This window comes from Oryzias melastigma, linkage group LG18 (genome assembly GCF_002922805.2).
Source record: "Oryzias melastigma strain HK-1 linkage group LG18, ASM292280v2, whole genome shotgun sequence".
NCBI lineage: Eukaryota > Metazoa > Chordata > Actinopteri > Beloniformes > Adrianichthyidae > Oryzias > Oryzias melastigma.
The window spans coordinates 12,082,916-12,105,597 of NC_050529.1; the positions used below are offsets into that span (position 1 = coordinate 12,082,916).

The following is a 22,682-nucleotide window of genomic DNA, read 5'->3' on the forward strand; positions in this document are numbered from 1 at the left end:
ATCAAGTCTTTTCAGTATAAAAGCATGTCACGTGGCAGCTGTCACCTCTGAAAAACCCTACAGGATTACATCACTGCGACCCCCCCTCCACATCCACACAAACGTGAATGAGCAGACATCTCCTCAGGTTGTCACTCTTTGGATGGGGTGTAAACACTTCTTTACACTTCTAAATGCACCATTCCATTTGTCATGTCAAACATCCTGATATGACGGGAGGAGCTTTCACCAGCTCCGCGGGTTTAGGGAGTCTGTATCTCTATGACATCAGCATCAGAAGAGTGCATGTTTCACGATCAATACCGGCCGGAGTGAGACGGATGCGTATTCAGGCCTTTCAAACCCACTAGCTTGTAGTTCTCGGCTGGATGGTTTTCTCAGTTGGTAATCTGGTGGGTTTGGATTGTCAAAACATTCAAAGTCCATGCTAGTTTGTTTGTCCCTGCATAGTTTGGGATCTATTTTAGGTGTTGATCAATCTTCAAAGCCCCACTCAGTTAAAAAGGTTTTTTTAACATGTTCTTGTGGCATTTTTCTGATGATGGAGGATATATATATTAAGAAAATTCATCTTAAAATGGAATTTCAGTCACATAGAAGCTACTACAAGCCATGAGCTTCCTTTTCTGCTGGATTTCGTTAGATCCACTTGCAGACATAAACGATCCATAGACTTCTCTGTTTTCCTCGTCTGAGCTGGCATCTGGATCCAAACTATACATCTGGATAGCTCGAATATTGCTCGCCATCTTTGTTGCACAGCTATTGTTGGGTTGGGGTTTTGGGGGCTGTAAGCTGGCAGGAGAAAGTGTAAGCACAGAGTTCTCAGAAATGGGAGGGGTTGCCTCGTGGTGACGGCCCCGCCCACAACTCAGAGATGAATTTCTAATGAGCTTCTGCAGAAACTATGTCCTAGAAAACAATATGTTTTTTGATTTTCCCTAAAAACTACATAATCTTATCAAAAGACCAATAGAAAAACTGAAAAAAGATCAAGAGATGATCGGAGTGGATCTTTAATTGACAGTGTGGATTGAATTTGATATAAAAGGTCAACCCTTGATAACCAATCTGTATAAAAATGCATAAAAATAGCAAAAAAAACCCTTCAGATCCTAAAAATACTGTATGGTGGACCTACTTTGAAAAATGACATCATGTAGGATTTGAAAGTGAGCGTCTTCTCATGTAAAGAAATGTTCAAGAACGATATATGAAATACTCGATGATGTCATATAATTCCAGCGGGACACAAACCACAATTATTAATTTCTCCTCTATGATAAATTCTTAAACGGTCCGTGTTTTGAAAAGGATGCTATCCAAATGTCACTACTAAATCAGAGTCTCTGATTGGTCAAAGTTCTACTGCTTTTAACATGCGTTCAACTGAGCTCAAGAACAAGGGTTTAACATTCATTCTGCATTGACTTCTTACCAATAAATCCCTTCAATCTTGATGTCAAATGTCCTAAATCCTTACAAAGAAGTGAGACAAACTCATAATAAAGCCGGTGTTTAAAAACCCGACCTGGTTTAACGTCGCCAGTTTGTCCAGTGACTTGGAAACCCAACCCTCATCTAACCAAGTGAAGGAGCTGGAAGAAGTGATCATTTACAGAGTTTCTCCTCATAATTGTTGCTAAGCCTGTTAAATGATGCGCTTCACTTTATTCCACCACTTTGCTCTGCTTCTATGGTGTCTGCACCGTGGACCATAATGCAATGATTTCAGCCTGCAGCTGTTCTCTGCCTCTATTACTTTCTCTCATCTGCCCCTCCTTATCTCCTTCCTGTTTTAGATTTTCCTCGTGGAGATTTACAGCCTCCCTTCTCCTCTCCACTTAACTCCCTCAAGCATCCGAATGCTCGTATCTCCCTCAACTTTACACGCTCCTGTTCTCACAGGAGGTCCAGCCAACTCAGGCATGGCCACATATGACGTAGATCAGTTGTAAAAATTCCAATTTGAAGCCACTCATTTATCAGTCAGACATAAGATTATTTTACGTTTTTATGGTGAGTTAAATTTAGGGTTTTTCTGTGAGATTCAGCAACAAAAAAGAGTAACTTTCTTTAAAATCATCCACGTAAAAATAGTGGTTTTATTCTACTATACCGCCTTCTACGATTCCAAGTTCAATAGGTAGTGATACCCCACCTTAAAGTAAACCCAGAGTCCATCAGGTAAAAAGGAAGTTTTATAAAACAAGATGTAAAGCTCTAAAGATCAAGACAAGAGTTTTCTGTTCTTAAAGGGATTCTGTCGAGATAATTATGACAAAATATCAATGATGCTCTTAGCTCCACTTCAATTTGCCGATAATAGTTTAGCAAACAGCTTATTGGTTTCATTGATCAGGTATGTTGTGATGGTTCGAGGTTGATGTGTTTTTTTTTTTTAGGTTAAATCAACTTGAACTTCCAGCAGACTCAAACCTCCTCTTTGAGCCGACTTCCCCTGAGAACGAACACACTCCACAATAATAAAGATCCAAGCGTGTGAATGGAGAACGACACACTGCTGCAGGTGCTCGAGCCGAGTTGAGCTCACGCAGCACTAGCAGCCCTGACCCCCCCAAGCCCAAATGACTCAATCAGGTCCCTTTGAAAGGGAAGAATCTTAACGGTTCTCCACAGGCGTCAGCAGCACTTTTCCCCCCTTCTTTCCTCGCCTCATTCCCACCCACGTGCAGGGACTGCTAATTATAGCCGCTCCAGTCACACCTAAGCAGCTGAATCAGAGCTGAGACGGAGTGAGGAAGCTGTCTGTGCCGTGCACAAAAATACAGTTTCCCACTCGTCTTTTTCATGTTATTTTTGTGCGGTTGGTAGGGAAGTGCTTTGAAGTGCTTAGTGAGTTTAGAAAGCAATGATACAAGCCTGTCGGGTAGAGATGAGGCAGCAAAAACCACGTTCACTTTTACACACAGTTACTATGAAAGACGCCTGTTTTTGCTAGTTAGGTCACTGTGTCTGCTGGAGAATCATTTTTTTAAATATTTCCATGTAGCGATTGTTGTGTGTCTTTAATGAAACCAGACCGCTGTGCTTCTCTTCAAGAGCTTGAAAGGAGATCTGTCCAAACTTCTGCTTGGAAATAGCAAAACCTCTGAGATTCTTTTATGTAACGATGCCACTGAGACGGAGATTTGTCTTTGATCTCTCAAAGCTGCTCGCAGGAGGAAATGCAGAAACTTCTCCAACAGAAACAGAGTAGTCACAAAAGCTTTGGGGTTCACAGCTTGAAATACTTTCATACAAACCTCCAAGTACCTTCCTAATTAAGTACGAACCTAATTAAGACCCACTCCAATGAAAATGGTGTTTTTTGGTATTTTGTTCTTGTAGCATTTTTCTGATGATGGCAGAAATTACATTTCTTAGTATTTCTTTATTCAAATTGAGGTGATTCATGAGCAGATGACAAAAATAAGTTTGAAAAAGCTTGTAGTTTTTACTTACAAACTACAATCAGAACCCTGCTGTGCTCCATTCTGACACATGGATGTAGTTGGATCCATATACATCTTTGTTTCCTCGTCTGAGCTGGGATCAGGCTCAAAGCTGTACGTATAGCTCCAATATTGCTCAAGATGTTGTTGCACTGGTGATGTTAGCTTAAGGTTGTAAGCTAGAGAGAGTGTGAACATAGGGATGATGGGACGGTGTCCCCCACAAAACCAGAGGCAATTTCTGATAAACTCCTGTCGGTCTGCAGAAACTATGTCCCAGAAAATTACACAAGTTTTTGAGTGTAGCTAATAATGACACAATTGTAATTAAAAGACCAGTAGGAATATTATGAAATAGAGTGGTGTGGGACATTTATGGGGATTTAGTGAGGAAAGAACAGTCAGTCTTGGATTAATCAAACTTTGAATTGTGCAATAATTACGCTAATAAGTATTTTACTAGCTTGAAATGGGGAGAACAATAGATGGATTTGTCTTGAGCTAACTTGGATCTAGTTTCTTTCAATTCTATAGTTGTTCCCTCTTTTTTTGACGGATCTAACGTCACCAATCCTGAGCTAATTTTAAAAGATCCACAATTACATGGAGGTGTGGTGGTTAGTACTCTCAGCTCACTGCCAGGAGGTTCCTGATTTGACCTGTCTGGGTTCTTTCTGTGTGGAGTTTGCATGTTCTCCTTGTGGATTTGTGGGTTTTCTCCAGGAAAAGTCCAAAAGTAATTGGTGATTCTAAAAATGCCTCTTGGTATTTATGTGTGTAGAGTGTGTGACCTTGCAACAGACTGACAACCTGTTCATTGTTTTGCCCAAAAGGAGCTGGGATAGGCTCCAGCAACCCTGTGACCCTAAAAAGGGGATAAGCAGGTTTGGAAATTGGATGGCTAAATATATATGACGATGTCTTAAGGCTGATTTGATGATCACACTTTAATAAAAGCTCCCTGGCCCTATTAATGTTTAGTTTTAATCTCAAATATTAAAAAACGTAGTCGAAAAGTATGGGAAGTTAAAAGTCCTTGTTAGGGACCTGGCAGGTGCTAATTAAGATCATTTGGCGCACCTTCCAGATGAGCAGAATGGCGGGGCATGTTGAAAAGGTGCAGCACAGGAGTAGCAGGACGTAACACTCTCTTTAAATCACTTTGAGGTGTTTAAATGGACTGCCATCAGCTTTTTCTCCAAGAATTACTGCCGTCTATCCTTTCATCCAGCTCTCTCAGGTTAGGCCAGGTAGGAACATGGCAGTAACTGCACCTTTGGGACAGCTTAACGCTGAATGTTAGGGTCTCCAACAGTCCCTTTAAATCATTGTTATAGACGTAGTTGTTTAGTGTAGCTGGTCATACGAAGGGACAATTCACTTTTAACTGCTGTCCTTTTTTGTTTCTTTGGTTTTACCTTTATTTTTTATTTTCTCCATTATTTTTAACTCATTTTTTGTCTGTATTGTGTTGTTTCCAGAGTCTTTAAATGTGTTTTCGACTTCTGTTTGGTTGGTCTTTGACGAGTGTCCAGCTTCTTAAGCAGAAGATAGATGTGATCAGCAAGTTGGTAATAAATATTTAGTTTTAGTGAGGAATATTCCAGTCATCAGATGAGTCATCCTGCTGGCTACAGACTGATTTTTAACTGTCTGTGCAATAATGTTGTGTTTTTTTGACGGTTTTATAAAAAATGATCTGATTTGATAAATCATGTTTATGAATCCTAGGTGATAGACGTCTATTTTTAAGATCTAAACACTTAAAGATGTATCAATGGTTACATTCATTATACATTTGTTTTATTTACTCACATTATCAGTATATTAAAATAAATACGGCACAGATCTTCAATAAAGCTTTTTTTTGTTGCTTTTATACTGGGATTAGTCATTTTTAGTTTGTGATATTTATCCCAAAACATCAGCTTTAAAATCTCTTCTTTTAGAAGAAATGAGCTCCAAATGTTTGTTAAATCTCAGACCTGCACATCCATACGGTGCTAAGCATCCTGAACGTTGATCTTTACGTTTTAAGCGGACATCAGCGGTGAAGCGTGGGCTCAGGAGGCCTGCCGGTGTGTGCTTGTGAGTTATCTCTGTTACTCAGTGACAGCATCCTTTGTCTTCTCAAGGAGAAGCGTTCACTGTTGGCACAGGACCTGCACACTAGAATAATTTGACCCCTGTCTGATTTTTTTTTTTTTCCTTGCACCAACAACTGTGCTGCAGAAAGCTGATGGAAATGCTGGCCCAAGCCCTTTTGGTGCGCCTGTTATTGCTAGAATATTCTCCCCTCCTTTTTATTTTTGGCACAATCTGCTTGCAAAAGGGGAAATTCTTTGGCCAAGAACAAACGAGGTGAGAAAGAGAAGGTTAAAGACCCTCTCCGATCATATTCGGAGCTATTCTAAAGCCTCATTTCCACTGAATAGTCAAGTATGGTTTGGTATTTTGAGCCTTTCCAAAGTAAAATAGGACAGTGTCATTTTCTTAGACGTGCAAGTTGTGGGCAGGACCTTTTTTGCTGAGTAAGTCTACCCCCACTCCCTGTCATCCTTCTGTTACACGCTCTCCCGCTAGCTTACAGCCCCTCACAGTTTCACCCTAACATTATCAGTGCAACAGAAATGATGAACAATATTGTAGCTATTCCAGTTTGGAGCCAGATACCAGGTCAAGATGAGGAAAACGAAGACTTACGTGGATCTATTCATCTACATGTGGATGATTCAGTTTGGAGTGGAGCTTGTGACCTGCCTATTGTATTCGCTACAACTATTTTTCAAACAGCATTTTTTCGTCTCCTTTTGATTTACAACAATTTGAATAAATACATAAATACTCATAAATGCAAATTTGAGCTTAATTTTCTCAATTTATGTCCTATATCATCAGAAAAATGCTACAAGAACATGTTAAAATCTCCAAAAACGTGATTTTCATCAGAGTGGATCTTTGAAGACTTCCTGAAGCGTGGACCATCTTTTGCTTCCTGCCATTCTGTGCGTTCAGGTTGTGTGGGTCTCACCTCCTGGCTCTGTGCACCGCACTTTTAGCCCGATCAATCCACTTAGATGGGATGTAACCGAGTAAACGTGAGTGAGGAGGAGCTGCATGGGGGTGGAGGATGCATATAATGGAGGGGCATTTAGCCGATCCATCTGATCATTCCCGGGGTTCCTCTTTAAGAAGCTAACCTATTTTGGGATCTATAAATTCTGCAGCCGGATGGTTTTTAGGTCCTGCTGGAGGGGAAGGCGCCCTTCCTCTGCCTTTCACTGCTCACTCTGTGGAGTTTTGTGAAAACTTTGTGTTGCAGACAGTCCAACACGGCTGCAGGAGTCATGTAGAGGCTGTGTGAGGAGGAGAAGGTGGTAGAGGAGGGGTGAGCAGACAGCATTTGCAGACTGGGCTCACAGAAGGGGAAGGACAGTGGAGTCATCCTGTCTGTTTACTGTTGTTCCTGTCGAGAATCTTCTCACAGAAAGCCACGAAGGGAACCGTCAGCTGCAGCTATTACAGAAGAAATGCATTTTGACACAAACTGTCCCCCCGTCCCGATCTGCATCGCGTTGATCTGCCGCTGACGTTGGGCTGGAGAACCGTCTAGAAGCACCGTTCTCATCTAAATTATTCACACACACTCTGCCGGCTGCATTACAATGCTGGGAATGTGCGCCAGAGAGGGACGACAGGAGAGGCGTAGCTGCCCGCATCCCGTACGTGCGTTTGAGTGCGGCGTAATGTGATGTCTTCACAGAGTGAGTGAGGCTGCGTGCACTCACGGCAGCACTTATCCCATGATGGGGGGGTGAGGCTCTGATCAGAACGTCAGACAGAAATGTGACGCCGTTTACCCAACAGGAAGCTTGTTAAAACCCGACTGAGGGGATCTTAAAAACCAGCTTGTGGACGAAATTGAACTTTTGACCAACTTTAGTGGTTAAAAATATTTTTCCCTGGTCAAAATAAGGCAATATTTGAGTGGGTTATGTTTTCTTTAGCTCACCAGCACAACATAAGCAGCTGTGTTTGAAAATCATCTGTAGTCTGAACCAGCTGAAAATAATATCAATATTTATCTTGAATTTCATTTTAAGAAAATGAAACGGTATAAAGGTAATTCATAAATTCTATTAACATGTTTTTATTGTCATATATAAACAATTATTAAGATAACTGTAGCATAAAGAACATGCTAATACTCTTTATATCACTTTAAATCACTAAATTTGACAAATTCTTCATTCTGTGTGTCACTTCTGAACAATTCCACTAAGCCTGCTGTAAGACTGAGTGGTTCTTCTTCTGTGTTGCTGTCAGTAGCAAATACTGATACACACCCCTACACTGCCCTCTTGTGGTTGTTGCTATTTATTTAAAACTATACGTACATGAATACATAGGCATAACAAGGCTGTTACCTCGGGTTCGAACAAAATTAAGGAAATTTAGTTGCCAGATTTCACCATTTTGGGACTAAACAAAATTGGTAAGCAGTGATTGCTCCGAGAATGTGTCAATCAAATGCTTTGAAGGTTTGAGGTGGGGTCAGCGGACACCACATGGTCTTATTAAAGCATCTGATTGGCCAGTTTATTACTTGAACAACCTGTCCAAGTCATGCAAAAAAAAAAAAAAAACCTCAATCAATTTGTTGTTATACCCCACCTTAACTTGATGGACGGGTTTGAGTGCTCGAGTGATCTCAGGAGCTATACTTTCTGGGGCTTTTACCCCTGGTAGGGTCACCCAAGGTAGACGGGTCCTGGGTGACGAACCAGACAGAGAGTGGTTAAAAACCCCCTTATGAGAAGTTCCATCAAAAATCCTGTTACGTTTCCTGGATTGACGTCACTGGGTCCCCAACCTGGGTGGGGTTGGGACTCGTAGGTGAGCGCCTGGTGGCCTGGACTCCTCCTATTGTCTGGTCAAGCCCAAGAAGAAACGTGGTATCGCTCTCCAGTGGGCCCATCACCAACAGGATAAGTCAGAAGGGACCGGGAAGGGAAGTCTGGGCATCTTTTCTTAGACTACTTACCCCATGACCTGCTCCCGGATGAGCAGTAGATGATGGATGGATGGAATTTTGTTGTATTTATCCGCCACATCTTAAAGTCTAGTCCGTAAAAATGTCTGACAATAAACTGGTCCGTGGTCGCATACTGGTGACAAACAGAACCGCCTGTTAGCCATCAAGGTCATAGTGTAATCAACGCTTTTTATTGAACTTTTTAACTGCCGCTCCAGCAGGTTTATTCTCCATTTTCGTCTGGATCCTGTTAAATGTCACCATGTGTTCCTCTACTTCATCAACCAAATGCTACAATTACCTGGGATGTTAATTGGGGTTGTGTATTTTTTAGTACAGACAGCAGAGATAATTTAAAAAGAAATCACCAATCTTCTCTCTGTTTTTGTTTTCCAGCAAAGGCCGGTCCAACAGTCTCTGGCCTCCTCCCTGTGCAGGGAGTCCCACTGGAAGTGCCTCCTCCTGACCCTCCTCATGTACGGCTGTTTTGCCACGCTGGCCTGGTGCGCCCTCTGCCGCGTGCCGGTCCTCGGCTCCTCCTCCATCCCCCTCGGCTCCGACAGCGAGGCCACTTCGGCGGCGTATTACAACGACATCCTGCACTTGGAGAGTCCGTGCTCCAGCGGCTACGTCTACATCCCCCTGGCCTTCCTGGCCATGCTCTATGTGGTTTACCTGGTGGAGTGCTGGCACTGCTTCTCCAAGACGGCTTTGCTGGCTCACGCCGAGTTCCAGGTACCTGATCATCAGCTTCAGCAGAAACATCCCGCGGCAGAAAAGGAATTAGTGGGTTCAAAACATCATTTGAGAAATGCTGCAGTCTCATACAAAGCCACATTTCACGCTGTTTGCTCCGAGCGTTATTATATTTCTTGATGAAACATCATTTTACAATTTCCTGTGAGACTGTGGAAACTGCCTCAATCCTGTGGTGTTTAGTAAACTCAAGCAAATGTGTCTTTTTTGTCTTAATAACAACATTTTTGTCTGTGTTAAATGAAACGTTGAAACAGCAAGATTTGTTTGGCACCACGTTGCACACAGTCACATAATCCAACAACACAACCTTATGTCCTCTCCTTTCATTTCAGTCTATTACTCATCAATTTCCTGGAAAAAATGTCCTCCTCAAAACAAATTAAAAATGATAAACTTAGAGATCTTTTTCCTATGTTAAAAGTAAAAAAAATTACTAATGGAGCGAGGAGAATTTTCTTGATAAGTTTTCTTAAAATAAGTTATGTTTTCCTCTTTTAAGACTAAATTAAATCTTGAAATAAGCCATAAATCAGCCAGAAATCTCTTTTACAGATGTAAGTTTTCCTCATATCGTGTTGTCCTACTTTTAGGTATATTGCTCTGATAATTAGAAATATGTCCACAAATAAATGTCTGTTATTTAAAACACCCTTCATCTTGAATGAAGTTCAGGAGTGACTTGTCCACCTCGGCATCCAATGACATGCCTACCGCCCACAGATTTATAACAGAAGTTATAAATTCAAAACCTAAATTCTTCAATAAATGAATCTAAGACATTGTTACTCAAAAAATAGTTCAAATTAGTCAAAATTTATCAAGATATATCACTCTGGCTCATACAGTAAAACCAGAATGACACGTTTTAAGACAAATTTGTTTCAAAAATGAAGTATAAATACTATGATTCAAGTAGATTTTTCCAGTTTCCTTAAATCAAGTGAGTCTGTTTCTTTGAAAAAAATATTAAATAAAGTAAAAAAAAAAGTTTTATTATAGATATTGGTTCAAATAAGATATTTTCTCGATTGAATGACTCAAGATATTCAAGTTATAATATATATATTTATATATTTTTACTAATATCAAGAGAAATTAGGTATTTAAACTAGAAATGAGACAATGACACTTGGTGAGATTTTATGTTTTTTTTTCTCTGTCCTGCAGGAAGTGTTTGAGCGCGTGCAGAGGCTTCAGCAGGCCACTCCCTGTATTTGGTGGAAGGCCATCAGCTATCATTACGTGAGGAGAACCAGGCAGGTGACTCGATACCGCAATGGAGACGCATACACGACCACGCAGGTTGGAAGAGCATCATTTTTCTGACAGTTACTACAACATCCTTCTTTTACTGAAAATATAAAAACATGTCCTTTCCGCCTCCTCAGGTCTACCACGAGCGGGTCAACACTCACGCCTCAAGTTCTGAGTTCGACTACGCTCGCTACGGTGTCAAAGACGTGTCCAAAGAGCTGCTGGACCTGCAGCTGCATCCTGCTGTTCGCCTTCGCTTCACTAAGTGTTTCAGGTACATCTACCGAGTGGATCTTCAAAGTGGGTGTTTGTTGACTTGAAGTCTAAATATTGTCTGTGTCTTTTTTTAGCTTCTCCAGTGCTAGAGCTGAAGCAGCCTACCTCACCCAGGTGAGAGTCGGAACGATGCTCCTTCAAAACAAAACTCTGAAATCATCGATTTTCTCCACCGTGAAAAAAACGTGTTTCATCTTCAACTGTTGTTTTTAGTTGCAGGTTTTTTGAGACATTTCATTTTTTTATTTAAACTTCAGGCAAGAGCCTTCTTGGTTTAAAAAAATTAAAATATTTAAAGAAAGACTTAATAAATATATAAAGAAAAAATAGTTTTCAAGCAAAGCTGGTTTTGCTTATCATTATTGTTTTAGGAAACAAAAAGTTTACCAATTTTCTCCAGGGATGGGTCCCAAAAATCGGTGCCAAGTTGTTGCTGTGGATGCAACAATTCACTTTTAGCACAATTCGGTAACACGATTAGGTTTAAATCGAGAACTGTTGCATCACTCATACCAACAAATACAAAACTACCGTATAAAAACACAGATTTAGGTGCTCCTTTTTGCACGTCAATCACTTATATTACTAAGTTATGCTGTACAATTCTAGTTAACCATTTTACCTTTTGAGGTAGGCTCATATAACTATGAGGGTGGGCGGAGTTTCAGTCAAAAAGACACTTCATCTTGTCTTGCTATTTCATCACATTTAAATGTTTTTTTTTTTTAAATCGTTTTTTATTTTCTAAAGTTCAAAACTTTTTTGTAGCACTTTACTATGGCAAAAAACCGCTTCATAATAAAAAAGAGGAATAACAGGAAAATGTTAAATTTAGCAAAGTAAAAACAAAAGTTAATAAACAGCACAAAATTACAGCAAACAAAAAAAGACAAAAATAAGAATTCAATGAAATTAGTAAAAGAAAAAAAAAGGTGTAACCCACCACTAATTATTAAAAGCCATTCTAATTGATTAGGTTCTGCAAAAATGTTATTTCATAACTGACACTGGAAAAAGCACCAGAGTTTCTGAAGTGACCTGGAGATATTTGAAAAGACATTCAATACATACAATACAATTACTAATATCAATCAGGAGTACAGAATGAACACAATACCTCTGTATGGCCAGATTTTATTTACACTAGATAGATTTGTAGTCATTAATTATACTATTTTTAATGTAGTTTTAAAAACTTTTTCATGTCTGTGATTGATTTATTCTATTTATTTACTTCATTTACTGATACACATGATGCAGGTAAACCTTAAAACTAACTGTTAAAAGCTCTGTTACGTAAACGGAGGCAGACACCGTTCAAGCATCATTTCACAACAACAGTTTTGGTGCCTGCACCAAATCTAATCCAGACAGAACCCATTCCTGGTCTGATTCTGTTTTTCTTTGGGCTAAAATGATTATTTTTACAATAATTTAATTTTTTTGTAACAATTTGCTTTAGATCTGTTTTAAAATGTTTTCTAAAATGAATTCATATTTCTCATAATCTTTACAGGTTACATTTCATCACATCTGTTAGATTTTTGGCTCTGACTGCGGCTCCGTGTCTCTCTGCAGCGCGCTCGCTTCTTCGGGGAGAACGAAGGACTGGACGACTACATGGAGGCCAGGGAAGGAATGCACCTGAAGAACGTGGACTTCCGAGAGCACATCCTGGCATTCCCGGACCCGGCCTGCCCGCCCTGGTTCTCCAGGCACAGGGTGTTCTGGCTGGCCTCGGTGTTCCTCCTGTCCTGGCCTCTGCGGGTGGTGTCAGAATACCGCACGGCGTACGTCCACTACCACGTGGAGAAGCTGTTCGGGGAGGACGAGGACGCCGGCGGAGGAGGAGGTGGAGGAGGGGGGCTGGGTGGAGGAGGAAGAGGCGATGGGGTCGAGGGTGGAACGGAGAACGGAGCCCCCCCCGGAGGAATCAGCATTGGCCTGAACGGGACGAGCTACCGAGCCATTTCCCGGGTCAACACGGTGGACATGACGGAGCTGGAGTGGCACATTCGCTGCAACCAGCAGATGGTCCCCAGTTACTCGGAGGCCCTCCTTATGGACCAGGAAACGAGCGGGGGTACAAACCCCACCGCCTCCACCCCCATTTCTGGACCCCCGGGCATCACCCCCACCCAGGCCACCAACCCGCCTTCTTTGGCTCTGCCTGTGATGTTCAACTCGGCGTACCTGCTGCAGACCTGCCCCAGATGCCGCAGGACCACGTCCAGCGCCAGCCTCCCCTCCCGCCTGAGGGCCCCCATGGGAACCACGGCCCTCCTGAACGCCACGGTGGCAGGGATCAGGGCCGGGGGGTCCGGAGGCGGGTCCATCGGGGGACGCCTGGTGCTCAGCCGGAGCGGGTTCTCACTAGGGCGACTCGGAGGCGGGCGCCAGAACAGCCTGTTTCATTCGAGGAGCATGGGAGGAGGTTTGGCAGGAAGCAGGGAGGAAGGAGGAGGAAGCGGGGGAGGAGGGAGCAGTGGAGCCGGAGGGGGAGGGAGTGGCGGCGGCGGGGGGTTCCTGGGGTTAGGCTCCAGACAGAACAACGAGGAAACCAGAGGAGTGCTCGAGGGAGAAGGTGAGGAGGAGGAAGAGGAGGAGGAAGTGAGGAGGAGAGTAGATGGGGGGAGACAGAGGGACGAGGAGGCGGAGCAAGAGAGTGGAGCGGGAGGAGAGGGGAGGGAGGGGGAGCGAGATCGACCTCCGTCCTACCAGGACGCGTTCTTCTTCCCTGTGCTCATCATTCACGGCGAGGAGAGCTGCCATGCAGGCGATGACATGTGATGGAGACAAAGACACTCTCCTCAGGCGGGGGGGAGCTGAAGGAACGAGGACAGGGCTATATGAGGACTGGAGGGGGGCACAAATGGAAACGGCAGCAAGGAAAGACGGGGAGAAAATGTGACTCATGCCGTCAGTTTGAGTAGATCTGATGGAGGGCAAACTTTGAAAAAAGAGAGTTTTAAAAAATCCTGGCAGCTTTCAATGCATTTAGATGTAGTGGAAATGTGAAGGGGGGGGGGCAAAGACAGCAGCTTGGAGAAGCCAGAACCTGAAGGAAGGGTCAAAACGTTCCTCAAAGAGTTTGTAGATCGTTTGGATTGGAAGTGGAGTCCAACAATCAGGTGGAATATTCAAAAAAACATGTTTTTAAAGCAGGAAAGTAGAAAACGAATTTTCATCACATCCCCCGAAATAGAAATAAAAAAAATGAACGATCAGACGGCGCCATTAACGAGGGTAAACGCTGACTCGCCCTTTCCTGCACCATCAGCGTCCACTCCATCCATTACTGTCATGAAGATGATCAGAATGACAGGAAATTCCTCCCTCCGCTCTTTTTTTTCTCCTCTTCTCGTCTCCTTCCATTCATTTTCATTCTAAGAAACTCATTTGTTGCTTCTTCTAAAAACAAGTAAATTAAACAGGAAGTGTGACGTAAAAAAATAGATTAAAACTGTCCTTCCAGCATCAACCCGACAGTCCCCACATGCCCATTATTGTTTTTGGAAGTTAATAACAATAAAAACGTTCTAAAATGTTAATATAATAAAAAAGTTCATTTTAATCGTAACAAAAACAAAAGAATAATAAGGATTAGGACTCCAAAATACTATTATGCTTTTAGCAGCAAAAGCGGCTGCAGCCTGTGACATCTCAGAGTAAAACCCACTCACTTCTCCCCTTTTCACGTTAACAACATGAAAAAAAGACGATAAAACGGAGAGAATGTCTTTGCGTGGCTGTCATTCTATCACGCGAGATTTTCTTTGTCCGTAATGACAACAATTTAAGATAATACAGTGTTGTATTTTGGCAACCTTTATTTTATTTTATTGCACTTTAATTTAGTCGCCGTTGTTGAGAAAAACATCAAATCTTTAAATAGCTTGAACAGTCATAAAGGAGGCAGAACTGTTACCCGGAACTGATTTTATAAAATATATTTTATTTGAATGATTTAACACTGAATACTAGGTTTACAATCTTGGAGCAACAAATGTAGAAACAGGAGCTAATCTAAATAAAATTAACTGTTGCTATATTGAACATAAAGAGAAAGTGGCGTAATTTTCGCACTTGTGGGAAATGATCGGGTTGCCAATAGCGATCGGGTAGGCGATACAGGTCGAATACTCTTTTTAAATCCAAAATTCAACTTAATTTATACAGCACTTCTCCTGCTTTAGAACACCTTAAAGGGCTTTACATTAATTATATAAGAAGTGTAACAACTCCTTTCACAACGATTCGGTTCACATCATAATTTGTGATTGCCAATATGACTCATAAATAATGTTGATTCATTTTGAACGATTCATCGACCTTGAAGGGTAACCAAACCCTAAATCAACTTTTTTTTGGCTTTCTACCTCTGGAAATGGGGGTTTAAAGTGCTGTCATTGCCACATTTTTGACAATTTAAAATAAACTTGTTTAATTCATGGAAATATAGTTAAAACCGTCTGTGTGCTGCCCCCTACAGGTTGAATTGAGGTATAAAAGTTGAAAATTATGAATGTTCAAACCATGTAATTTCAGAAGTCTTTTCTGGCATTCTGCAACATGAAATGTTGAGACGCACTAAAACCTCTAAATACCTACATAATATATATTGGAAGAAGCATTATCTCCATGGCGATTGAAAAAAACAAACATTTCACTTAAGTTTTTGCTGACATGTGATGCTAAATTAGGGTAATTTGGAACTAATTTGGTTCAATGTATATTTGCATCAAAATCTTAAGGAGTTAAGGCATGAAAAATCGACCTTTATGTCTGTAAATCTGGTCTGCATGGAAAACAACACCTACGCTATTATCCAAAATGAATACATTAGAATTATAATTGCTTATATATTACAAAAAATAGCTAAATACATTAAATAAATCCCCCTTTTGTCTGATTAAATAGATCTGGGCTGGCTGTCTCAGGCTGCTGCCCCCTCCTTCTCTGTAGAAGCTAAAAAAAAACTGCTTGATTCAAGGTTTACCAAAAGTTGCTCTTCCTTGTAGGAATGCATGAAATTAATCAGCTTTTGTAGAGCAGCGACGGCTGCAGCCATGTCCCATGCAGGCGGCGGGGGTTCAGGAGCGTCTTCAAAAACGTCTTTTTCTGAGAAGTCAGCTGAGGAAAAAAAGGCAGCTGGCACAGAAAGAAAAAAAAAAATCTGCGCTTTGTTTTGTACTTCACGAAGCACAGGTGCGCTGCCGAAGGAGCGCTCGGATCTCCTCTGCCTCTAATGGGGGTGAAGCACACTGGAAACACAGACTGGTCTCTACCTGGAAGCAGGGACCTGATGGACATATCCAACCTGAGGAGAAGCAATTAGGAGGACGCTTTCTCTGGAAACTTCTGGAAAAGTAGAGCATGACTGCTGACCCGGTTCCACGCTGGAGAACCTCACGCACACCCTGACACACATTTACATGCTCTCAATCTGATTGGTGGATCTTCTGTAGCTTATGGAGACATCAGACTCAAGTGGGCACATAGAAACTGAGGAGTTTATCTGGACAAGCTGAAAATGTGTTAGGAAAAGACTTTTTTTTTTTTTTTTTTTTAGTCTCCTGGTTTGTGGATAATTGTATTTCAGACAAAAACAGAAAAGCACTATTTGTTTACAATTTCATTTCCCCTTTTTTTAATCCACCAAAAGGTTTTGCTAATTGAAGTATTTTATTTCTTGAATTTCTCGCTCCAGCAGTGGAAACTGTTTTTATTGTCTTGTTTGCACATTTTTTTTTTTACTTTTGCGTATCTGTTTGTGAGCCAAGTGTACAACAGCCGGTGTAACGGTGTATTTATATGCTGTTTTAATATTTCTGTCAAACGTGTGCCAGCCGCTTCAGGTGTGCCAAGAAAACCCGTCCGTGCCCATGATGTCTTACACACGCGTGCAGACCTGCTCACTTGCATGTTTACTCGGAGCAGTATAGCGGCCATCATAGCAGCTTGTGTTTGGGGGGGGGTCATCTGTCAGACGTGCACAAACTCAGTGGAGTGGTTTCAAAATGCTGCCTTTTTTATCCCGTGTTGCCAACTCCTTTGCTTTGCATTTCAGTTGAACAAACAGGAAGTGCTAACTCAAATACACTCTCCTCCCTGATCACATGATTGTTTTTACATTCGCTTTGTCACAAGTTGGAGGGTTCAAATCCCCCTAAAAGAATGTTGGAAGACGTTGGGATGTTTGGTGGAACCTGCCACTCTGTCTTTGTCCACTAGGTGGCGGCGAAGCCTTATCTCTTGAGCCGACACAGACATGTCTTATCTGTTGGGAGAACACAGCTGCTCGTTTGACCTCCAGCAGCATGTCACAGGTGTGCCTTCGCACACCTTTCACAACAGCTCTCTTAAACACAAGATTGTGCGTTTGTCTCATCCTTCTCCTCTATCCGTGACTGAATGTGGCTCAGAGCACCGTCGCTCATATTCTCGCTTCTGGTCGGACTTGTATTTGTTGCTACGCAGCTTTTCTGATGTCCTCATCACAAGCAGCGGGAGCTTCGATGGTTGACATGTCAGCTCCCGTCAGATGAAGATTGCTTCACACTTTGCGACTGAGCCTTTATCTAACCTGGCGAAACGATAGACGAAAAAAAACGCGGGTTCGTGCGCAGAATTTTTATGACTTCTCCACCTTCCTGCCATCACTTGACTGTAACATGAGATGCTTGAACAAATATGATTGATGTATTGCTGTCAGTAGCTTTACTGTTTCTCCTGTGGCCACAGAGTTGGACAAACTCTTAAAAAATAACTCCTGAAATTGGTTTTACACAAACTAGCTGGTAAAAGAAAGACGGATCTGTTGATCAAACAGAATCCTTTCAAGAAACTTAAAATCTGTAGATTCTCATTTCATTACCTGGAAAAAAGCACATAAAGTAAAGGGTAGGTGTTTTTTTTTTGTTGCAATGGTGTTCTTTGACAATAACGAAATCCTGATTTCCTTACTAAATGGTTATAAAATGCAAATTGTGGGTTGCACCCATTGCCAAGTTTTTGCCATTGACTTGTGTTTTAATGTGGTAGCTCCAAGTTCTGCTTTTATAAACCCGAACAGAGCCTGAGCTTTAGGACGACCTCAAGCTTTTGTTTGGTACATCTAATTGGATATTGGAGTGAACTCTAAAATGTCTTTGGAACACAGGAGAGATTCCATTTAACAGGAGAACTTGGAGACGGGATTTAAGAGTCTAAAGAAGATTGTACCCAAGTATGTGGGTCACTCCCCCTGTCAGCACCTGGGTACCAAAGATCGTCTTATATAGATCCAAACTCAAGGTTTCCAGCACCGTACACCTGCACAGATGGCATCTAAAGAAGACTGAACTGAAGAAAGTGGGTTCCTCACTCTGTCACCACCTGGGTACCAAAGTCGTCGTATACATATTCAAAGTCAAGGTTTCTAGTTCCATAGATCTGCTTGGACGCCGTCTAAAGAAGATCTTATCCAAGAAAAGGGTTGCTCACCCTTTCAGCACCTGGTACCAAAAGTCGTCTTATACAGATCCGAACTCAAGGTTTCCAGTACCATATTCCTGCTCAGATGGCGTCTAGTGAATACTGTACCCAAGAGAGTGGGCTCCACCCCCTGTAAGCACCTGAGTACCAGAGGTTCTCTTATACAGACTCAAAGTCAAGATTTCCAGTTTCATAGATCTGTTCTCACAGTTTCTAAAAAGACTGCACCCAAGAAATCCGGTTCCTGACCTCACCCTGTCAGCACCTAGGTACCGAAGCTTGTCATATACAGATTTAAAGTCGAGGTTTCTGGTGCAATAGCTCTGCTCAGATGGCCAATCTCCACACTTGTTGGGCTGCCAGGAGACATGATTTATAATCAGTCCTGTTGTGTGTTAGACACATGCAACTGAAATGAGGAACAATGTTTTAGACAGTTGGACCACAGATGCTACGTCTTGGATCAGCTTGTGCAGTTCGTGACCAACGTTGGCTGACTTGAGACAAAAGCTGGTGGAAGCGTGGGATGACCAGGCTTCTGACCCGGATTAGGAGGAGGCACCAAGCTGTTGTGACTATGGATGGTTCTCCCACACACCACTGAGGCTCCTGTGAACGAACAAGGAACTTCACATTTAATATTTCAAACAAATAAGAGTTGAGGTCAGAAAAGGCAGTTTGGCGTCAGTAGAGAGGATTTAAACATTTTTTTAGAGGTGAAACTCATCTGGTGCTGTGCTGCAGTATAAGGATCATTTCAAAGAACTGTTGCAACAAAAAAGTTGTCTACCAAACTCAAACTCTTGCAATGTATGAATCTTAAAATTCAGGATGCAAATCTCACATCAGATCTCTCTTACGATAGTTACATTCATGAACTTCTCGACGAGCTGCAATTGGCCATACTGTTTTGTTTTTTACTTTTTGACTTGAAGCCAGTTTTCAGTTGTGAACACAGCAGTAGCTCTGCTGCGCCTTGTTCCCGATGTGTTAGTATCGGTGGCCTTTTTTTTCTGCACTTGAACAATGAGCCTGTGTGGTGGTTCCAGTCGGCGGTCCTCTTAAGTGCACACGGAGGCGGTAAATGATGACTGTACTTCAGAACCACTGCTGATTATCACATCACTGTCACATGACTGTAATGTGTCAATAAAAGTCCATTGGAGTATAAAGCATACCATAAATCTTTGTGGTATTCGTCGTCTCTGTCTCCAACTGGTTTTTGGTTTTATTTTGAAAGGCTATCGTAATTCTTCGACCATTTATGTGGCTTTTCTCCACTACTTAATCAGCTGATTGTACAAACACTTTTCTACTGTTAACTGTTGCATATTGGTGCAAAGCTCCTTTTTTTTGTTTTTAAGAAGCCGCTAAAATTGTGCGAACAGTTGGAAGAGTCACGAAAGACTTTAAGGAACTGAGCTAAAGCTCCAGTGTTGACGGGTTGAAGCAACATCAAAATCTGAAAACATTTTACATTTGTATAAATGCTAAGTATTTAATGTGTCGGAGATAAAGCGGTAAGTGTACACAACACCGGTTGTGTTGTTGGAGTGACGGGAAGTGAAGCGCCTCTCATGTGAGTTAATGACTGTGTAGCTGATAATGAGTTTGTCACAGTGTCGCTCCAGATTGTAGCTTTTGTCCGGGTCCTGTTTTGGAGAATGTAATCACACGCCTCGAGTGAGCGGTGACGGTGGAGGAGATGGAGCTGCTGGCAAACACCGCCTGCTTCTGTGATCCCAGTAATGATGGCAACAATTAATTATTATGGATCATACAAGTAAAGTCATTCCAAGGCTTTCCTGGTAAGATTTTGATCTAATTCTTTATTATTGATTTAAGTTGACATTTCTAAATTAGTTCCTAATTGAAATTTTCTGTTTCTCAATATGACATCCTAATACATTTTTTTATTAGCAATTATATTTTACTTTACCAAGATCCTGGAAATGTCTTTAAAAATGTCAATGTAGCTATAACCTTTTCAATGCAAATTAAAAAAAAAAACTTTTTTCCAGATGTCAGTGGTTAAGTCTGGGAAATCAGGGTTCGATTCCCAGGAGACACAATGAACTCCATCCAGTGTGGGTACTAAGGCAAGACCCTTCGCTCTACTGCATGACCATGTAGCCACAAGGGGGCCCAAGTCTGAGGTTTCATGTGCCTATCGTATATACATGATTGTGTCAAGAAGGGTATCTGGCATAATAATCTCTAAGCGCTAATTTGTTGTGGTTTCCCGTGAAAGGAAATATTAAAAGGTGACCAACAATTAACAGGTGTCAGGAGCTTTTAAGATATAAGTAGAACAAAAAAATCCTACTTCTAGAAGTAGTTTTACACCAGTATACTTATAACTTGAGTAGGTTTATGAGTAAAAACGGAAACTTTTACTCATCTATAATTTGCTTTTTGTCTATGTTTTCTGTTACTTGAGAAATTTGTAAGAACATATTTCAGGGATTCACATTAATATCACCACAATCCCATTAGTGTGTAACTTTCTTGAATGGATCCACACGTCTTCAACAAATGTCAACATGCTGGGAATGTCTCAGTGTCTTTAGCTCACAAACAAATATTATATATACATTGTGTAAACTTACACAGCACTTTATTACCTTCTTAGAACACACACATTGATGACGAGTCCACCACCGAACATGTATGGTTCAGAGTTCACTTCATCACATGGGCGGACAAAGAAGAGACCTGTGATTTTACCATTAGAGGTTGACCACTCTACCTCTGCACCACTCCCATAAACATCTTGAAATAGGATTCATTTTTAGATGATAAATCAAAAACGTACACAGGACCGGAGCAGTCGTTTTTACCAGTTACTCCTATTTAAGTAATTAGACTATTCGTAAACCTAATCCTAACCCCGCTACTTATGACGTATTAAGAATTAAAGCTGTTCTTGAGTGGAATTTGTGGATTATTTTAATGCTTCTGAATATTAAATAAATTCAGCAACGGTAGATTACGTTTCTTATTTACATGTTCAGGAAATCCATAAAATTCATATTTAGGTGCCTAATTGTTGGAAAATATTGTGTCATATTTGTCGGATGATCATGACACATGTTAGTATTTTTAACACAAAAAGTACAGAAAGCTTGAGAATTTCTTTAGTAAGTTTATCTGAATAAGTTTAGAAAGGGACTTAAAAAATATGTTGTTTAGCTCATCTTCCTCACTACTGCTTAAAAATGCTCCTGAAAGTCATCTATTTTTTCAAAAGAATTGCTCAATGTAGTGACAGATCAAGGAACTCACTTAAGTCTGTATGTATATTCTTTACTGCACATGTCAAATGTTCCCAAAAAAGAAAAAAAAGTTTTTTTTTACACATCTAACTTCATTCTGATCCATCAGTTCTGAAAATCTGTTCAACATGTTAGCCTAACTGGACAAATGCTAACAGATGACGCCCTTGTTTCTCTACACCTTCTTAAAGTTTTTGATTTAAAAAAAATATATATTTAAATTAATTAAAATATTTACTAATTAAACTGTAGGGAATGAGGTGAGTTTTGCTGTGCAGCTTGACCTTGTATTTGATTTTGATTTGAACATTGATCGCTAACTCCTATAGCCACCATTCACCAGGCGCCACATTAGTCGGCAGAAAGTAATGTCTTAGTATTAGTAATGTGTCAGTAATTGATTAATCGTTACAACCCTAGTTTTTAATAATTTAGCTAGATATCAGTTTTGTCACAGCCTTTTTTTTGTTGTTTTGCTAATGAGACCAAAACTGTTTTACCTTTTTGTTGTGTTTTTGAGCACAAAAACAAAACAAGTTTATGCATACACAAAAACTCGCAAGTTATCCTGTCAGTAAAAATCTCTGACCGCATGTCTGCTGCCAGCTTATGATGTTTGTGAGAAGTCTGTCTCTGGCTGTGAATACGGCAGTCTTCCTGATGTGTTATAACTGCGGTTTAGCTGTCACCCTCGGTGTAATCCTCACCAACAGCCTTGGGTGTCACCACACCTTTCCTGCAGCCCTGATGTGTGTGTCTTTTGTGTTTCTGCTTCTTTTTCGGCCCTGTCAGCTGCTGCTGCTGCTGTTGACAGACCCTCTGATGTTCCACGCCGCTCTACAGATCTGCCTTTGTTGTCTTTGCTGAGCTCCTTTCTGCAGCTGCACCTGTTTTAATTTTTTTCTCCTTTTCCCTTCGGACTAAAGGGAGCAGTGTGGGGGCAGGCAGAGCAACACATACTGATGAAGAAAAATCCTTTCAACAGTATAGAAATGCTTTAAATACATTGATGAAAGGCTGGATTAAATGAGGGATACTGCTCTGGTATTTATTTAATCAGAGCTGTATCATTTTCAAATACATTTTACAAATCAGTTTGTAAGTGATGGTAAATTCTGGATTTGACTGTAATTTATTTTTGGTTAGAAGGTT

General features: G+C 41.1%; 1 protein-coding gene across 2 annotated transcripts in view; it reads left to right on the plus strand.

The window, feature by feature from the left end:
- The window catches only part of LOC112156320 (transmembrane protein 151A), a 20,790-nt gene extending 1,347 nt beyond the window's left edge, over positions 1 to 19,443 (plus strand). The window contains exons 1-6 of one of the 2 annotated variants that reach the window (XM_036216581.1): positions 3,816 to 4,705; positions 8,887 to 9,225; positions 10,417 to 10,551; positions 10,638 to 10,777; positions 10,854 to 10,893; positions 12,358 to 19,443. In XM_036216581.1, coding sequence (XP_036072474.1) covers positions 4,631 to 4,705; positions 8,887 to 9,225; positions 10,417 to 10,551; positions 10,638 to 10,777; positions 10,854 to 10,893; positions 12,358 to 13,569 — 1,941 coding nt within the window. In that variant the 5' untranslated portion in view covers positions 3,816 to 4,630 and the 3' untranslated portion in view covers positions 13,570 to 19,443. Of the gene's footprint in view, positions 1 to 3,815; positions 4,706 to 8,886; positions 9,226 to 10,416; positions 10,552 to 10,637; positions 10,778 to 10,853; positions 10,894 to 12,357 lie in introns of those variants that run through there. The other variant, XM_024288560.2, reaches the window with a different exon arrangement.
- The last annotated feature ends 3,239 nt before the right edge of the window (positions 19,444 to 22,682 follow it).